This window comes from Anomaloglossus baeobatrachus, chromosome 4 (assembly GCF_048569485.1).
Source record: "Anomaloglossus baeobatrachus isolate aAnoBae1 chromosome 4, aAnoBae1.hap1, whole genome shotgun sequence".
Lineage (NCBI taxonomy): Eukaryota > Metazoa > Chordata > Amphibia > Anura > Aromobatidae > Anomaloglossus > Anomaloglossus baeobatrachus.
The window spans coordinates 660,111,777-660,129,672 of NC_134356.1; the positions used below are offsets into that span (position 1 = coordinate 660,111,777).

The window sequence follows — 17,896 nt, forward strand, 5'->3', positions numbered from 1 at the left end:
CCTGGTACGGGACTCACCTCCCCCGGTGCGTGCACGTAGAGAAGGACTGTCCGTACCTTTAAGGCTTGACTCACCATCCTTACCCGGCTATTAGTCATGCGCCAAACATCCCGGTACTCCTGCTCGAAGTCCAGCAGAGGTGGAAACGCCTGGGCCATCCCCGAAAGGTCGAAAGACTACTAGAGGAGAGGCAGTCTGGAGCTGAGGAGTAAGGTGAACCCTGGGAGCGCAGAAGACGAGACCTGGCGGGTCCGCCTTGGGCAGAGGAAAAGATCCTTAGTACGGGACCCAACTCACCGGGGGAAAGGCGCCAGTCTTGCGGACGGTTACGGCAGAGCGACAGCCCGGGGGCGCAGCGCATGCGCACCCACCCGAGGGACGTCAGCACGGGTATGCGGGGTCTGAGAGAGAGAGCGCCAACCCGCCTGCCGGTGCGGAATACCGGTGCGTGCAGTGCCAGGGCCCGCGGAAGCTGGAGTACTAATGTGACAACGTTCGGGGCAATTCATAACTGAGAGAACAGCCGTAAACCAACTGTACCTCTTATGCAAATCAAGAACCCGAATAAGAGCTCGTAAGAGTTAATATACACAATCTATATATATATATATATATATATATATATATATATATATATATATATATATATATATATATATATATATATATATATATATATATATATATATACACATATATGTACATAGAAAAACCACTTCCAGATTTCCATTATTTAGAACTTATATTGCAGACTCAAACAATAACCTTGAACACAAAGAAAAAAGGGGGAGTCTAGAATGCATCCATGTACTTTTTGCAAATATCAAAAAGTATGTTCTTACTAAGAATAAAAAGAGCAATTTACATATTGAAATAAACTGAGCCCCTGACAAAAGAACAGAACAACCACTACCGTTCAGTGGCTAATGTTGGCTACTTTTCCCCCCTATGAGTGGTTGCTGTAGCCTCAGCAATCCGCAGACTAGGGAGACTGCTATAATCAGTCTCTTTTTTTTTTTTTTTTTTTCTAAAATGAATGCTGGGGTGGGAGTGGGGGGGGGGGGGGGGGCCGAGGAGAGCGGGAAAAAACCTCCACCGCCCTCTCCTGTGATGCCTGGGGCTGGGAGGAGGGTGGAGATTGAGCGGCCGGCGGCCAATCGCGCTGCGGCAGGAGGCGGGCCTAGGACGCCGGGGACAAGGCCGAAGCCGGGACCTAAATTTTGAAGGCTGCCGGAGCATGGAGGGTACCGGCCGGCTGTCCGGTGGCTGCGGCGCAGCTGCGAAGACCGGATGGCGGCAGTGCGTGCGCTCTGTCGCCCGATGCGGCCCGGGGCGTCCGGTGACTAGGCCCAGGCCGGAGCCTAAAAGGAAGCAGCCAGCGCCGGATTATGTAGAAACCGGCGGTTCTACCTGTGGGGGCGGCGGCGCGGCAGCGACATCCGTGCACCGGCCGTCAGTGCGGACTCCAGCGCTGGGAGAGGACGTGGCCGGGGCGCCCGGTGAGTAGGCCCGGACCGGGGCCCATATTTTGTAACCGCCTGGGGGGAAGGTAGGAGGGGGTGTCCTACCTGGTCGGCGGCGTAGCCTCTGCCAGTGTGCAGGCTGCGGACCGCAGAAGGATGAGGCAGGCAGGCAGGCAGGCAGGCAGGGATGGTGGACGCCGGTGGGGGCAGGGAGCCCCCTGAAGCAGCGCTGCGGGCCCCATCATCATCCAGACGCGCTGTGAGGTCCAGTCCCTGCTGTATGCCCCTTGCACCCTTTGGGGTGATACCGCAGGGTGAATAGGAGGTGCCCCGGAAGGATTTGCTCCGCGTGCCAACCCGGGAGTGGTACCGTGGAATTGGACGGGGGAGAGGGCCCGAGAACTCAAGCTTCTGCGACCCAGGGGAGCGGTACCCACACGGGCTGCGAGGGCTGAGATAGAGAAACGATACCTGCAGAAAAAGAAAATTCCAACAGATGAGAGCGACGAGCGTCGCCGAGAGAAAAAAGAAAAAATATACGCAAAAAATCAAGTGGCTGAAGAGGGCCCAGTCGGCCCACATCAGCCTCCTACGACACTAAGCAAAAAACTGATTGAGTCCGCCTCTGGCTCAGGGGTTATACTGCTGGGGAGGAGCTAACTTTTTCTGTTTACTTAGTGTCAGCCTCCTAGTGACAGCAGCATAACCCATGGTCCTGTGTCCCCCAATGAAACGATGGAGAAAGAAGGGAATTTTGTTTACTTACCGTAAATTCCTTTTCTTCTAGCTCCAATTGGGAGACCCAGACAATTGGGTGTATAGGCTATGCCTCCGGAGGCCGCACAAAGTATTACACTTAAAAGTGTTAAGCCCCTCCCCTTCTGCCTATACACCCCCCGTGCTCCCACGGGCTCCTCAGTTTTGGTGCAAAAGCAAGAAGGAGGAAAAAGAATTATAAACTGGTTTAAAGTAACTTCAATCCGAAGGAATATCGGAGAACTGAAACCATTCAACATGAACAACATGTGTACACAAAAAAACAGGGGCGGGCGCTGGGTCTCCCAATTGGAGCTAGAAGAAAAGGAATTTACGGTAAGTAAACAAAATTCCCTTCTTCTTTGTCGCTCCATTGGGAGACCCAGACAATTGGGACGTCCAAAAGCAGTCCCTGGGTGGGTAAAATAATACCTCGTAAGAGAGCCGTAAAACGGCCTCTTCCTACAGGTGGGCAACCGCCGCCTGAAGGACTCGTCTACCTAGGCTGGCATCCGCCGAAGCATAGGTATGCACCTGATAGTGTTTCGTGAAAGTGTGCAGGCTCGACCAGGTAGCCGCCTGACACACCTGCTGAGCCGTAGCCTGGTGCCTCAAAGCCCAGGACGCGCCCACGGCTCTGGTAGAATGGGCCTTCAGCCCTGAGGGAACCGGAAGCCCAGCGGAACGGTAGGCTTCGAGAATTGGCTCCTTGATCCCCCGAGCCAAGGTTGATTTGGAAGCTTGTGTCCCTTTACGCTGGCCAGCGACAAGGACAAAGAGTGCATCCGAGCGGCGCAGGGGCGCCGTCCGAGAAATGTAGAATCTGAGTGCTCTCACCAGATCTAACAAGTGCAAATCCTTTTCACATTGGTGAACTGGATGAGGACAAAAAGAAGGTAAGGAGATATCCTGATTGAGATGAAAGGGGGATACCACCTTAGGGAGAAATTCCGGAACCGGACGCAGAACCACCTTGTCCTGGTGAAAAACCAGGAAAGGGGCTTTGCATGACAGCGCTGCTAGCTCAGACACTCTCCGAAGTGAAGTGACTGCTACTAGAAAAACCACTTTCTGCGAAAGGCGTGAGAGAAATATCTCTCATTGGCTCGAATGGTGGTTTCTGAAGAACCAGCAGCACCCTGTTCAGATCCCAGGGTTCTAACGGCCGCTTGTAAGGAGGAACGATGTGACAAACCCCCTGCAGGAACGTGCGTACCTGTGGAAGTCTGGCTAGGCGCTTCTGGAAAAACACAGAGAGCGCTGAGACTTGTCCCTTAAGGGAGCCGAGCGACAAACCCTTTTTCAGTCCAGATTGAAGGAAGGACAGAAAAGTGGGCAAGGCAAAAGGCCAGGGAGAAAAACCCTGAGCAGAGCACCACGACAGGAAAATTTTCCACGTCCTGTGGTAGATCTTGGCGGACGTTGGTTTCCTAGCCTGTCTCATAGTGGCAATGACGTCTTGAGATAATCCTGAAGACGCTAGGATCCAGGACTCAATGGCCACACAGTCAGGTTGAGGGCCGCAGAATTCAGATGGAAAAACGGCCCTTGAGATAGCAAGTCTGGTCGGTCTGGTAGTGCCCACGGTTGGCCGACCGTGAGATGCCACAGATCCGGGTACCACGACCGCCTCGGCCAGTCTGGAGCGACGAGGATGACGCGGCGGCAGTCGGCCCTGATCTTGCGTAACACTCTGGGCAACAGTGCCAGCGGAGGAAACACATTAGGGAGCTGAAACTGCGACCAATCCTGAACTAAGGCGTCTGCCGCCAGAGCTCTGGGATCTTGAGACCGTGCCATGAACGTCGGTACCTTGTTGTTGTGCCGGGACGCCATGAGGTCGACGTCCGGCACCCCCCAGCGGCAACAGATCTCCTGAAACACGTCCGGGTGAAGGGACCATTCCCCTGCGTCCATGCCCTGGCGACTGAGATAATCTGCTTCCCAGTTTTCCACGCCTGGAATGTGAACTGCAGAGATGGTGGAGGCCGTGGCTTCCACCCAAATCAAAATCCGCCGGACTTCCTGGAAGGCTTGCCGACTGCGTGTGCCGCCTTGGTGGTTGATGTATGCCACCGCTGTGGAATTGTCCGACTGAATTCGGATCTGCTTGCCTTCCAGCCACTGCTGGAACGCTTTCAGGGCAAGATACACTGCCCGTATTTCCAGAACATTGATCTGAAGCGAGGACTCTTGCTGGGTCCACGTACCCTGAGCCCTGTGGTGGAGAAAAACCGCTCCCCACCCTGACAGACTCGCGTCCGTCGTGACCACCTCCCAGGATGGGGGTAGGAAGGATTTCCCCTTCGATAATGAAGTGGGAAGAAGCCACCACCGAAGGGAAGCTTTGGTCGCCTGAGAGAGGGAGACGTTCCTGTCGAGGGACGTCGGCTTCCTGTCCCATTTGCGTAGGATGTCCCATTGAAGAGGACGCAGGTGAAACTGCGCGAAAGGAACTGCCTCCATTGCTGCCACCATCTTCCCCAGGAAGTGCATGAGGCGCCTCAAGGGGTGTGACTGGCCTTGAAGGAGAGATTGTACCCCTGTCTGTAGTGACCGCTGCTTGATCAGCGGAAGCTTCACTATCGCTGAGAGGGTATGAAACTCCATGCCAAGATATGTCAGCGATTGGGCCGGTGTCAGATTTGACTTTGGAAAATTGATGATCCACCCGAAACTCTGGAGAGTCTCCAGGGTAGCGTCGAGGCTGTGTTGGCATGCCTCTTGAGAGGGTGCCTTGATCAGGAGATCGTCCAAGTAAGGGATCACCGAGTGACCCTGAGAGTGGAGGACCGCTACTACAGTAGCCATAACCTTGGTGAAAACCCGTGGGGCTGTTGCCAGGCCGAACGGCAGTGCCACGAACTGCAGGTGTTCGTTTTCTATGGCGAAGCGCAAGAAGCGCTGGTGCTCTGGAGCAATCGGTACGTGGAGATAAGCATCTTTGATATCGATCGATGCAAGGAAATCTCCTTGGGACATTGAGGCGATGACGGAGCGGAGGGATTCCATCCGGAACCGCCTGGTCTTTACGTGTTTGTTGAGAAGTTTCAGGTCCAGGACAGGACGGAAAGACCCGTCCTTCTTTGGGACCACAAACAAGTTGGAGTAAAAACCGTGGCCCTGTTGCTGAAGAGGAACAGGGACCACCACTCCTTCTGTCTTCAGAGTGCCCAGCGCCTGCAGAAGAGCCTCGGCTCGCTCGGGAGGCGGGGATGACCTGAAGAATCGAGTCGGGGGACGAGAGGTGAACTCTATCTTGTAACCGTGAGACAGAATGTCTCTCACCAAACGGTCTTTTACCCGTGGCAGCCAGGCGTCGCAAAAGCGGGAGAGCCTGCCACCGACCGAAGATGCGGAGTGAGGAGGCCGAAAGTCATGAGGAAGCCGCTTTGGTAGCGGCACCTCCGGTGGCCTTTTTAGGACGTGACTTAGACCGCCATGCGTCAGAGTTCCTTTGATCTTTCTGAGGCCTTTTGGACGAGGAGAATTGGGACCTGCCCGCGCCCCGAAAGGACCGAAACCTCGACTGCCCCTTCCTCTGTTGGGGTATGTTCGGTTTGGGCTGGGGTAAGGATGTATCCTTTCCCTTGGATTGTTTGATGATTTCATCCAAACGCTCGCCAAACAATCGGTCGCCAGAAATTGGCAAACTGGTTAAGCGCTTTTTGGAAACAGAATCTGCCTTCCATTCCCGTAGCCACAAGGCCCTGCGGAGTACCACCGAATTGGCGGCTGCAACCGCCGTACGGCTCGCAGAGTCCAGGACAGCATTAATAGCGTAAGACGCAAATGCCGACGTCTGAGTGGTTATGGACGCCACCTGTGGCGCGGACGTGCGTGTGGCTGCGTCAATTTGCGCTTGACCTGCTGAGATAGCTTGTAGCGCCCATACGGCTGCGAACGTTGGGGCAAAAGAAGCGCCGATAGCTTCATAGATGGATTTCAACCAGAGCTCCATCTGCCTGTCAGTGGCATCTTTGAGTGAAGCCCCATCTTCCACTGCAAGTATGGATCTAGCTGCCAGTCTGGAGATTGGAGGATCCACTTTGGGACACTGAGCCCAACTTTTGACCACGTCAGGGGGAAAAGGATAACGTGTATCCTTAAGGCGCTTAGAAAAACGCTTATCTGGACAAGCATGGTGATTCTGGACTGCCTCTCTGAAATCAGAGTGGTCCAGAAACATACTCTGTGTACGCTTGGGAAACCTGAAACGGAATTTCTCCTGCTGAGAAGCTGACTCCTCCACCGGAGGAGCTGAGGGAGAAATATCCAACATACGATTGATGGACGCAATAAGGTCGTTCACTATGGCGTCCCCGTCCGGAGTATCAAGATTGAGAGCGGCCTCAGGATCAGAATCCTGATCAGCTGTCTCCGCATCATCAACCAGAGATTCCCCCCTCTGAGACCCTGCACAATATGATGATGTCGAGGGAAAATCTAAGCGAGCTCGCTTAGTCGGTCTGGGGCTGGGGTCTGACAAAGCAAAAAACTGAGGAGCCCGTGGGAGCACGGGGGGTGTATAGGCAGAAGGGGAGGGGCTTAACACTTTTAAGTGTAATACTTTGTGCGGCCTCCGGAGGCATAGCCTATACACCCAATTGTCTGGGTCTCCCAATGGAGCGACAAAGAAATACATATAAACACCTATTGGCTGTAATCAACACACAAATTAGGCAAAAAAACAGGGAAGATCTCACCCATTCAGATGATCTTCTGTTGCTTATCACAGCATCTCTTGCTGACAGGGCCAAAATGGGGCTTGGATTCCAGGTTGATGTAACTCACCCTAAACCCCATTGACTCCCGTCCTAACAAGGACGGTCCACAACTGAACCTATTGTTGTCCTTGTTCAAAACAGCCCCACATGCCTCCCAATGTTTTGCTGTTTTGAACAAGGACAACAATAGGTATATACCGGGTCAGTAATGGTCATGCGGTGTATATACCGGGTCAGTAATGGCCATGCGGTGTATATACCGGGTCAGTAATGGCCATGCGGTGTATATACCGGGTCAGTAATGGTCATGCGGTGTATATACTGCGTCAGTATGATCATGTGGAGTGGTTTATCACTTACATTCCCGATCTCAAAGTTCTGTCTCATGAGCAGGTAGAGCGAGGCGCTGGCGTGGGTCCGCACGCTGCTGATACAGCTGCTGCAGTGGCGCAGGAGGCGGAGGCACAGGTCGGAGCACAGCTCGGTGTCATCTTCAAACAGCATCTCTGGGAACTGAGGATTACACCCGTGAGTATAGAAAAGTACTGAGGATGGGTGTAACGGGGGCGTCTGCACCTGCCACTCACCTTGCACACGAGCGCCCGCTGGCTGGTGAAGCAGTGCTGCAGGTACAGGGCACTTTGGTTGCCGCTCATGCTGAGCAGTAGGACTTTCAGGACTCCTCCTAGGACGCTTTCCTTCATCTCAGACAGCATGACCGTCTACAAGACAGAGGGGTACCGGGTTAATCTATGATGGCTGGATCCTCCTCCACCTGCGGTGTTAGTGCGCTCACCTGCACGATGATCTCCAGGGTGTCCAGCACCACCAGGTTGGCCTCGGCCGCCATATTTCCATCCACAGTAATATCCAGGTCTCGTTCAGCCTGTGATCTGAGATTCGAGGTAAGGGAATCACCTGCATATATTATACAGTGTGTCCACCCATATCCTGTCCACCGCCATTAACTTGAGAACGGTGGCAGCTATAGACATAGAAGTGGTGTCTAGGTATAGTAAAGTATCCATGCGCTACGCTAATGAAACCACCTATAGCGCCACCTGGTGGAAAACAACGGAGTTAGGACTTTTATCTCGAAAACGGAACGAGATAGAGAAAAAAAAGTGAATTTCAAAGTTGTAGGGAATCATCAATTCAATATGAATCGACACCTTGCATACAGAAATGCTATGATATGAAACCCATGACCCCCCCAAAACACTGAATGCTGGTCACGCATATGGCGCTCATGTAACTTTGATGCTCACAGTGGCCCCCGTCGGCTGCAATGCACATCTGGCCTCTGCACAGCATACTGTATCTTGCTGCACGCTGTGCAATATGGTAGGGGACACGTTTGCACAAGCATCTGTGATACGTCGGCGTAGGTCCTGCAATGTGGGTGGAGGGGTCGCATACACCTGCTGTTTGATGTGACCTCACAGAAAGAAGGCCAATGGGGTCAGGTCAGGTGAGCGGAGGCCACTCCACACAGCCACCATACCCAATGACTTGTAGGAAGGTCTCCATGAGGTATCACTTCACGTCCGCAGCCTTGTGAGTGTTACACGTTCTAATCAGCATTTCTGTATGCAAGGTGTGGATTCGTATTGAATTGATGATGCCCTACAACTTTGTAATTCACTTTTTTTCCTCTATCTCGTTCCGTTTTTGAGATAAAAATGCTAACTCCGTTGTTTTCCACCAGGTGGCGCTATAGGTGGTTTCATTGCGTAGCGCATGGCTACTTTACTATACCTAGACACCACTTCTATGCCTATAGCTGCCGCCGTTCTCATGTTAATGGCGGTGGACAGGCTATGGGTGGACACACTGTATAGTAATGGATTCTGGATGATTGGGGTAGTAGTACTCACTTCTCCGTTTTCTCACCGCTCGGTTTCCACTGAGTGACGTTTTTCCTCCATCGCACGTTCTCTTGGGTGGCGAAGGGGCTGCGCTCTGTAAGAAAATGAGAGGGTGGGGCGTGATCGGGGGACAACGCACCCGCCATCAACCGGCATCGATCCAGACCATGGTGCCAGGCTGCTCACCTCGGCTGCGCTTCACCATGTCTTGGCGGGCGCCGATGGTTCCCAGTATGGCCTCCTCCAGTCTGGCCTTCATATCTAGCGATTTCTTGAAGGTCAGGCTGTTTATTCGCTCAAACGCCTTTTTACCCTATAGGAAAAAAAAAATTAGGAAATACATACAAATGTATAATAAGCCATTGTGGGCTCCGCGCCTCGCACTGCAGAGCCTCGCGCCTCACCTTGTACTGGAAGCAGGACACGCACAGACTCAGCAGCTCCAGCACACGTGTCAGCTGGACCACGGACAGACTGGAGAACCAGCGCTGCAGACAATCCTGCTCGGCGTTCTTCAGCACCCACAGGGCGCACACCAGGAGGTTGCGGCTGGACTCCGCGGAAAGGACGCTGCCGGTGCGCACAGGCTGCGGAGGGGGGAAAGGGGAGGACGGGAATGAGCACATATGGAGGACCAGATGATATAATTATATAGGAGGAGGGTGGGTTATTATTCCTGTACTTACCGCGGGGGGGAGAGGGAAGCTTGCCGTCTTCTGCACTGTGGGTAGTGGAGACCCCGCAATGGCCAGAGCAACGGTCTGACTGATGGTGCCGCTATCAGAGTCCACTTCATCCATGACGGAGGAGGCATGTCGGACCCTCTGAGCGTGCGGATCTGCTGGGAAAGGAGAAGGGGGGGGGGTAGTCGGCATCTTCAGATCATACTTTACATTTCAATATCTCCACCACTGGTCGGCGACTAATCTGTCCTGACCGTGTGTGACTGATGCAGGTCTATAGGATGTGATCTGGACTCTGGCGGGCCGAGGGGCGCCAGGGCCCAAGCGAAGGGCCGAGGGGCGCCAGGGTCCAAAGGGCGAGCCGAGGAGCACCAGGGTCCAAGCGGAGGCCCGAGGAGCGCCAGGGCCCAAGCGGAGGGCCGAGGAGCACCAGGGCCCAAGCGGAGGGCCGAGGAGCTCCAGGGCCCAAGCGGAGGGCCGAGGAGCGCCAGGGCCCAAGCGGAGGGCCGAGGAGCGCCAGGGCCCAAGCGGAGGGCCGAGGAACGCCAGGACCCAAGCGGAGGGCCCAGGAGCGCCAGGGCCCAAGCGGAGGGCCCAGGAGCGCCAGGGCCCAAGCGGAGGGCCCAGGAGCGCCAGGGCCCAAGCGGAGGGCCGAGGAGCGCAAGGGCCCAAGCGGAGGGCCGAGGAGCGCCAGGGCCCAAGCGGAGGGCCGAGGAGCGCCAGGGCCCAAGCGGAGGGCCGAGGAGCGCCAGGGCCCAAGCGGAGGGCCGAGGAGCGCCAGGGCCCAAGCGGAGGGCCGAGGAGCGCCAGGGCCCAAGCGGAGGGCCGAGGAGCGCCAGGGCCCAAGCGGAGGGCCGAGGAGCGCCAGGGCCCAAGCGGAGGGCCGAGGAGCGCCAGGGCCCAAGCGGAGGGCCGAGGAGCGCCAGGGCCCAAGCGGAGGGCCGAGGAGCGCCAGGGCCCAAGCGGAGGGCCGAGGAGCGCCAGGGCCCAAGCGGAGGGCCGAGGAGCGCCAGGGCCCAAGCGGAGGGCCGAGGAGCGCCAGGGCCCAAGCGGAGGGCTGAGGAGCGCCAGGGCCCAAGCGGAGGGCTGAGGAACTCCAGGGCACAAGCGTAGGGCTGAGGAGCGCCAGGGTCCAAGCGGCGGGCCGAGGAGCGCCAGGGTCCAAGCGGTGGGACGACGTCCCTCCAGGGCCGAAGTGGCAGGCCCAAGCGTACCAGAGTCCAGAGAGAGTCCAAGCACAATAGATTAAGAAGAGCGCAAGAACACGCCAGATTATACTTTACGCACCAAAATCTCCGCCAGCGACTACTCTCTCCTGACCTGTGTGATTAACGCAGGTCTATAGGACGTGATCAGTAAAGCTTTTTTCCCAAAAAAAAAAAGCTGCCATTCACTGACAGCAAGCATAAGTGTTGAGAAATGAAAACTCATTTTAATGTGACATTTTACCAAAAGAACCAGCACCATGCGCCTCACCGACATGACCCTTATGAGTCCTGCATAACGGCGCCCCACTTGTCCACAGGTTGTGCCTGGTAATGCAGCACAGGTGAATGAGGCCCGGCTGTAATACCACATACAACCTGTACACTGGTGTGGCGCTGTTTCTTGGGAAAAAAAAAATAAATAAAATAAAGCAGCCATGTTTTTTTTTTCTCAACCCCTTTAACCCTATTCCCTGCGGTATCAGGAATGGATATTCACCCGTGAAGTCGTAGAGCTGCGGCAGCGTTTCCATTACGACGCCAATCAATGGAAGATACAGGCGGGAAATGCTGCGCTTGACGGCGGGCTCGGTGTAGCGGGGGTCGGTGTCGTGGCTGCAGAGCAGATTGTGCAGAGCGCTGATCGCCTTCTTCTGGAGGAAGAATACTCTGCAGAGGCAAAAACGACAACATTACGGAGGGATGAAAACCTCCAATAACGCATCATTTTATTTTTATAAGATCTCCGCTTGCTGTCAGTGAATGGAAACCTCATAAGACGGATCCATAGCGGCAGCATCCAGTCCATGCAATCCTCTGATTAGCTGCACCGATACATTGCAACAAATGATCAGAAACACCAGGCCGACTCATACAGCTGATGGGGGAATTGCCGAGACTGTAACGAACCCTCAGCTGTGAGAGCTATCCATTCACTGACTGTTACCAGCAGGAGAAGCCACATTTATCTCTGAAGATATCGGACCATCTTAGGGGGATGGGACGCCCCGTTTTTTACGGACATGGTCTCACCCTTCCACATCGGGCTCCAGGATTAGGGCGAGCTCGGTCAGGATGATGCCGGACAGGAAGTGCTGCTGTCTGAACGGGACCGACAGCTCGAACATATTGGTGACCGTCTTGTCCTGAGCCGGGCTGGAGAAAACAGAGCTCTGAGGAAGAGAGGGCGGAAACAGTCAGCATGCCTGAGCACAGTGCAAACCTGGATGCCGGATTATCAGACGTTCTGGATCATTGGACAGTCAGAGAACAGGATATAAAAACCCACCTGTGTAATTCCACGCTATACGGCACTTCTGCGCCGGATTATGGGAACTTCTGAATAATCAGATGCCAGATTATGGGCCTTTCTGAATAATCAGATGCCAGATTATGGGACTTTCTGAATAATCAGATGCCAGATTATGGGCCTTTCTGAATAATCAGATGCCAGATTATGGGCCTTTCTGAATAATAAGATGTCGGATTACGGGCCTTTCTGAATAATCGATTGCTGGATTATGGGACTTTCTGAATAATCAGATGCCAGATTATGGGACTTTCTGAATAATCAGATGCTGGATTATGGCACTTTTTGAATAATCAGATGCCAGATTATGGGCCTTTCTGAATAATAAGATGTCGGATTACGGGCCTTTCTGAATAATCGATTGCTGGATTATGGGACTTTCTGAATAATCAGATGCCAGATTATGGGACTTTCTGAATAATCAGATGCTGGATTATGGCACTTTTTGAATAATCAGATGCCAGATTATGGGACTTTCTGAATAATCAGATGCCGGATTAAAAGGACTTTTACTGCCCATAAGAACTCCAGAGAAGGATAACAAGTTTGGATAGGACCCGAATGCCCTCGGCGAGGTCTCTATGAGCAGATAGACGGCTGTGACTTCCGGTACCGGCACAGGACAGAGATAAGCGGCGGTCGGACACTTCAGGCGCCGCTTATCAATAAAATCCACACTGTGGTATCCCATACATAGATGGCTCGTGGCCCATTACCTGTGATGTGGTGGAAGAAATAGAGGGGGACGGAGAGTTGGGCGGGGAGAGGCGGCTGCAGGGCAGGTTCAGGGAGACGTAGTGTTCATGCGAGCACACGATGCGGATCAGGTCCATGCGCAGGGAGATCAGCACATTCGGGTTCGGGGCCTTTGGTAATTTACTGTTGATCTGTAAAAATATGAAATGATTGGAGTAGGAACGTGAGGTCTTTAATCCCCTGCCCCTCGGACCCCATTCACCGGACCAGAGTGTGAACTCCCCCCTACCTGCTTGTAGTAGGAGCGGAGGAGATGAAACACAAAGCCGCGGTCCATCAGGGACAGGAGGTCGGTCAGGAAGAAGGCCAGGCTGCTGTTCAGACGCTCAGCGAGCTCTGCATCCTGAAGACCAGAAATAATAACAATGGAGGAAATGGAAACAGCGCCCTTCACAGCCAAAGGCAGCCTCCGGTATTACAGCTCATCTTCAGTCAAGTGAATGGTGCAGAGTGCAATAGCAGACTAGGCCACAATAAGAGAGGGGCGCTGTTTCTGAAGGATTGCAATTCAAACACAAAGGATCTCAGCGATTAGCTGTAGCGGTACATTCCCCTGCAGCGCCTCCGCAGGAGAAAGGAAGCATTACACAGTCTCATGTGAAACAAGTGTGTATCACAGAGGTGCAAGGACGGTACCACGTGTATCCCAGTGAGGTGTAAGGGCGGTACCACGTGCATCACAGTGAGGTGCAAGAACAGTACCACGTGTATCACAGTGAGGTGCAAGAACAGTACCACGTGTATCAGTGAGGTGTATGGACAGTACCACGTGTATCACAGTGAGGTGCAAGGACGGTACCACGTGTATCACAGTGAGGTGCAAGGACAGTACCACGTGTATCACAGTGAGGTGCAAGGACAGTACCACGTGTATCACAGTGAGGTGCAAGGACAGTACCACATGTATCACAGTGAGGTGCAAGGACAGTACCACGTGTATCACAGTGAGGTGTAAGGACGGTACCACGTGTATCACAGCGAGGGGTAAGGACAGTACCACGTGTATCACAATGAGGTGCAAGGACAGTACCACGTGTATCACAGTGAGGTGTAAGGACAGTACCACGTATATCACAGTGAGGTGTAAGGACAGTACCACGTGTATCACAGTGAGGTGCAAGGACAGTACCACGTGTATCACAGTGAGGTGCAAGGACAGTACCACATGTATCACAGTGAGGTGCAAGGACAGTACCACGTGTATCACAGTGAGGTGTAAGGACGGTACCACGTGTATCACAGCGAGGGGTAAGGACAGTACCACGTGTATCACAGCGAGGGGTACGGACAGTACCACGTGTATCACAGTGAGGTGTAAGGACAGTACCACGTGTATCACAGTGAGGTGTAAGGACGGTACCACGTGTATCACAGCGAGGGGTAAGGACAGTACCACGTGTATCACAGTGAGGTGCAAGGACAGTACCACGTGTATCACAGCGAGGTGTAAGGACGGTACCACGTGTATCACAGCGAGGGGTAAGGACAGTACCACGTGTATCACAGTGAGGGGTAAGGACAGTACCACGTGTATCACAGTGAGGGGTAAGGACAGTACCACGTTTATCACAGTGAAGGGTAAGGACAGTACCACGTGTATCACAGTGAGGGGTAAGGACAGTACCACGTGTATCACAGTGAGGGGTAAGGACAGTACCACGTGTATCACAGTGAGGGGTAAGGACCATACCTTCAGGTAGCGGCCGGTGATCTCCGTGCAGACGTTGCACACGAGAGCAGATATGTCGTCCACGAACCTCTCGGGGAACCTCTGTGCCCGGGGCGCGTCCAGCCGCTCGGAGTTATGGAGGTGCAGCGTCATGCTCTTGGTCTGAGGGGAAAGTGACAGCGTTCTGTGGAGAGGAGCCGTCTCCCAGTACAGCCCAGTATAACCCACAGCCACTTACCATCAGCTGGAAGAAGAACCAGGCCTGGCTGAGGGCCGCCTCTCGCACCGGGGTAGCGCTCACCACCCACTGCAGCGCCAGCTCCTCGTGTAACAGCTGCACAGAAAGAACAGCGTCACATCCCGCCACTGTGCTGCCGCTTATCTGTACTGCCCTCCGTCCAGTCTGCTGACCTACACACTGCCCCAACACGAGAGGGGCACGTCCTTAATACATAGGGTGCCCAGCTTATATCCGGTAACTCCGCCCACCCTGCCAACTCCATGTCACATAGCTCCTCCCTCCTGTCACTATGATTAGAGGGCAGACTGCATGTCACATAGCTCCTCCCTCCTGTCACTGATTGGAGGGCAGACTCCATGTTACATAGCTCCTCCCTCCTGTCACTATGATTGGAGGGCAGACTGCATGTCACATAGCTCCTCCCTCCTGTCACTATGATTGGAGGGCAGACTCCATATCACATAGCTCCTCCCTCCTGTCACTATGATTGGAGGGCAGACTGCATGTCACATAGCTCCTCTGTCCTGTCACTATGATTAGAGGGCAGACTCCATGTCACATAGCTCCTCCCTCCTGTCACTATGATTAGAGGGCAGACTCCATGTCACATAGCTCCTCTGTCCTGTCACTATGATTGGAGGGCAGACTCCATGTCACATAGCTCCTCCCTCCTGTCACTATGATTGGAGGGCAGACTGCATGTCACATAGCTCCTCCCTCCTGTCACTATGATTGGAGGGCAGACTCCATGTCACATAGCTCCTCCCTCCTGTCACTATGATTAGAGGGCAGACTCCATGTCACATAGCTCCTCCCTCCTGTCACTATGATTAGAGGGCAGACTCCATGTCACATAGCTCCTCTGTCCTGTCACTATGATTGGAGGGCAGACTCCATGTCACATAGCTCCTCCCTCCTGTCACTATGATTGGAGGGCAGACTCCATGTCACATAGCTCCTCCCTCCTGTCACTATGATTGGAGGGCAGAATCCATGTTACATAGCTCCTCCCTCCTGTCACTATGATTGGAGGGCAGACTCCATGTCACATAGCTCCTCCCTCCTGTCACTATGATTGGAGGGCAGACTCCATGTCACATAGCTCCTCTGTCCTGTCACTATGATTGGAGGGCAGACTCCATGTCACATAGCTCCTCCCTCCTGTCACTATGATTGGAGGGCAGAATCCATGTTACATAGCTCCTCCCTCCTGTCACTATGATTGGAGGGCAGACTCCATGTCACATAGCTCCTCCCTCCTGTCACTATGATTGGAGGGCAGAATCCATGTTACATAGCTCCTCCCTCCTGTCACTATGATTGGAGGGCAGACTCCCATGTCACATCGCTCTTCCATCCTGTCCCGCTGTCAAGTAAGGGACAATACCAAGGTTACCCAGCCACTCCTCCACCATTTACGAGTACATTGACAGTTCCTCTATAGGGAAATATTTTGGGGCTCCTACACATAAGACATTGTTATGTCTGGTTCATACTGCACAGTCGGGCCTCTGGGCACTGCACTACGGCTACCGCTCCGAATTAACATGACCCAACGAGTCACCAATCACTGCTTATTACAAGTCAGGGTTAGTTTCCATCTCCCTGCGTCGTGCTGTGTCCATTATCCCGCAGTCGGGGCTTTACCATATACCTTTCTGGCGACGGGGCGAGGTTGGGTGGAGGCGGCTTCGCCCTCCATGTAGCTGGAGATGCGGTTTGGACTGCGTTCATTGCTCTATGGGGGTTAGGAGGCAGCAGAGAGAAGGCGATGGAAAGGCGACATGGAAAAAAGGATGATGGGTTAGAGATCTGGTGACCATGGGAGAAAAAAGAACACGCGAGATGGGTGGAGGACCACCATAAAATGCTACCAAGGGTGACATAATGCAGTGTAGACCTGCGGCCGTGGTCTCTAGCCTGTGCTGGTAACACTACAACTATCAGCATATCCAGCAGCTGGAGCCCCACAGACCGAAGACCACGAGCCTACAGGACATAACTAAAGTATCACGGCTCATACCGACCGGTCCTACACGAGAACTCTATGTGCCGTGGTGGGAGAAACAAGGAACATGCCATAGAGAAAGAATGAGGGGGCTACACAGCTACGGCGGGTGACACAGGGCATGCATGGATGGATGGAGAGGCGGGCACATGCACCACAGAAATAATGGAGGACGAGTGCCACCTGTCGAAGCTCAGTGTTGGCACTGGGCTGGGTCCGCCGCTGCACAGATTTTGGACCCCCAGGACAATAAGCCGAGTTCACCCAAGAGTGAGAGCGATCGATCCCCTGCAGGAGAAAATTACCAGGAAAGTAGCGGGATCAGTGGAGGAAAAACCAATATAACCAGTACAGGAGGAAGGCACACCCAGTATGGATCAAGATGGAAGACATGCCCATAATATAGTATGCCCAGGGAGGAAGACAAGAAGATGGAAAGATAGAAGACAGGTCCAGGAGGAAGAGGAGGAGAGGAAGAATATGGAAGACACGTCCAGGAAAGAAAATGTTGTAGGAGGAGGAGGAAGATGGAAGACACATCCACGAGCAAGAGGAGGAGGAAGATGGAAGACACATCCACGAGCAAGAGGAGGAGGAAGATGGAAGACACATCCACGAGCAAGAGTAAAACGGGAGACATGTCCACGAAAAGGAAAAGAAAGGTGGAGGAGGAGGAGCAAGATGGAAGACACATCGAGGAGGAAGAGGATGAGGATGAGGAAAATGCAAGACATGTCCAGGAGGAAGAGGAAAATACAAGACATGTCCAGGAGGAAGAGGAAGAAGAACAAAACGGCAGACACGCCCAGGAAAGAAAGTTGTAGGAGGAGGAGGAAGATGGAAGACATGTCCAGAAGAGAGAAAGGTGGAGGGGGAGGAAGAGGAGGAGGAGGAAAATGAACGACACATTCAGGAGAAAGAGGAGGAAAATTAAAAAACACGTCTAGGAAAGAGAAGAGTGGAGGAGGAACATGGAAGACAGGTCCTGGAGGAAGAGGAGGAAGAAGATAAAAAACAGGTCCAGGAAAGAGGAAGATGGAGGACACATCCTGGAGGTAGAGAAGGAAAATGGAAGACATCTAGGAAAGAGAAAGGTAGAGGAGGAAGATGGAAGGCAGGTCCTGGAGGAAGAGGAGGAGGAGAAAGAAGATGAAAGATAGGTCCAGGAAAGAGAAAGGTGGAGTAGGAAAATGGAAGACGTGTCGAAGACA

The 17,896-nt window shown here is 53.5% G+C and overlaps 1 protein-coding gene across 6 annotated transcripts in view; it reads right to left on the reverse strand.

Moving 5' to 3' along the window:
- DOCK6 (dedicator of cytokinesis 6) overlaps positions 1-17,896 on the reverse strand; it is a 139,350-nt gene that overhangs the window by 29,110 nt on the left and 92,344 nt on the right. For 3 of the 6 annotated variants that reach the window (XM_075346537.1, XM_075346535.1, XM_075346538.1), the window contains exons 23-37: positions 16,869-16,973; positions 16,332-16,415; positions 14,675-14,770; positions 14,458-14,598; positions 12,997-13,110; positions 12,728-12,898; positions 11,735-11,874; positions 11,202-11,371; positions 9,501-9,655; positions 9,219-9,401; positions 9,001-9,127; positions 8,824-8,908; positions 7,743-7,839; positions 7,534-7,668; positions 7,307-7,459 (exon numbers count right to left, since the gene is read on the reverse strand). In XM_075346537.1, coding sequence (XP_075202652.1) covers positions 7,307-7,459; positions 7,534-7,668; positions 7,743-7,839; positions 8,824-8,908; positions 9,001-9,127; positions 9,219-9,401; positions 9,501-9,655; positions 11,202-11,371; positions 11,735-11,874; positions 12,728-12,898; positions 12,997-13,110; positions 14,458-14,598; positions 14,675-14,770; positions 16,332-16,415; positions 16,869-16,973 — 1,956 coding nt within the window. The remainder of the gene's footprint in view (positions 1-7,306; positions 7,460-7,533; positions 7,669-7,742; positions 7,840-8,823; positions 8,909-9,000; positions 9,128-9,218; positions 9,402-9,500; positions 9,656-11,201; positions 11,372-11,734; positions 11,875-12,727; positions 12,899-12,996; positions 13,111-14,457; positions 14,599-14,674; positions 14,771-16,331; positions 16,416-16,868; positions 16,974-17,896) is intronic. The other 3 variants (XM_075346536.1, XM_075346540.1, XM_075346539.1) reach the window with 3 other exon arrangements.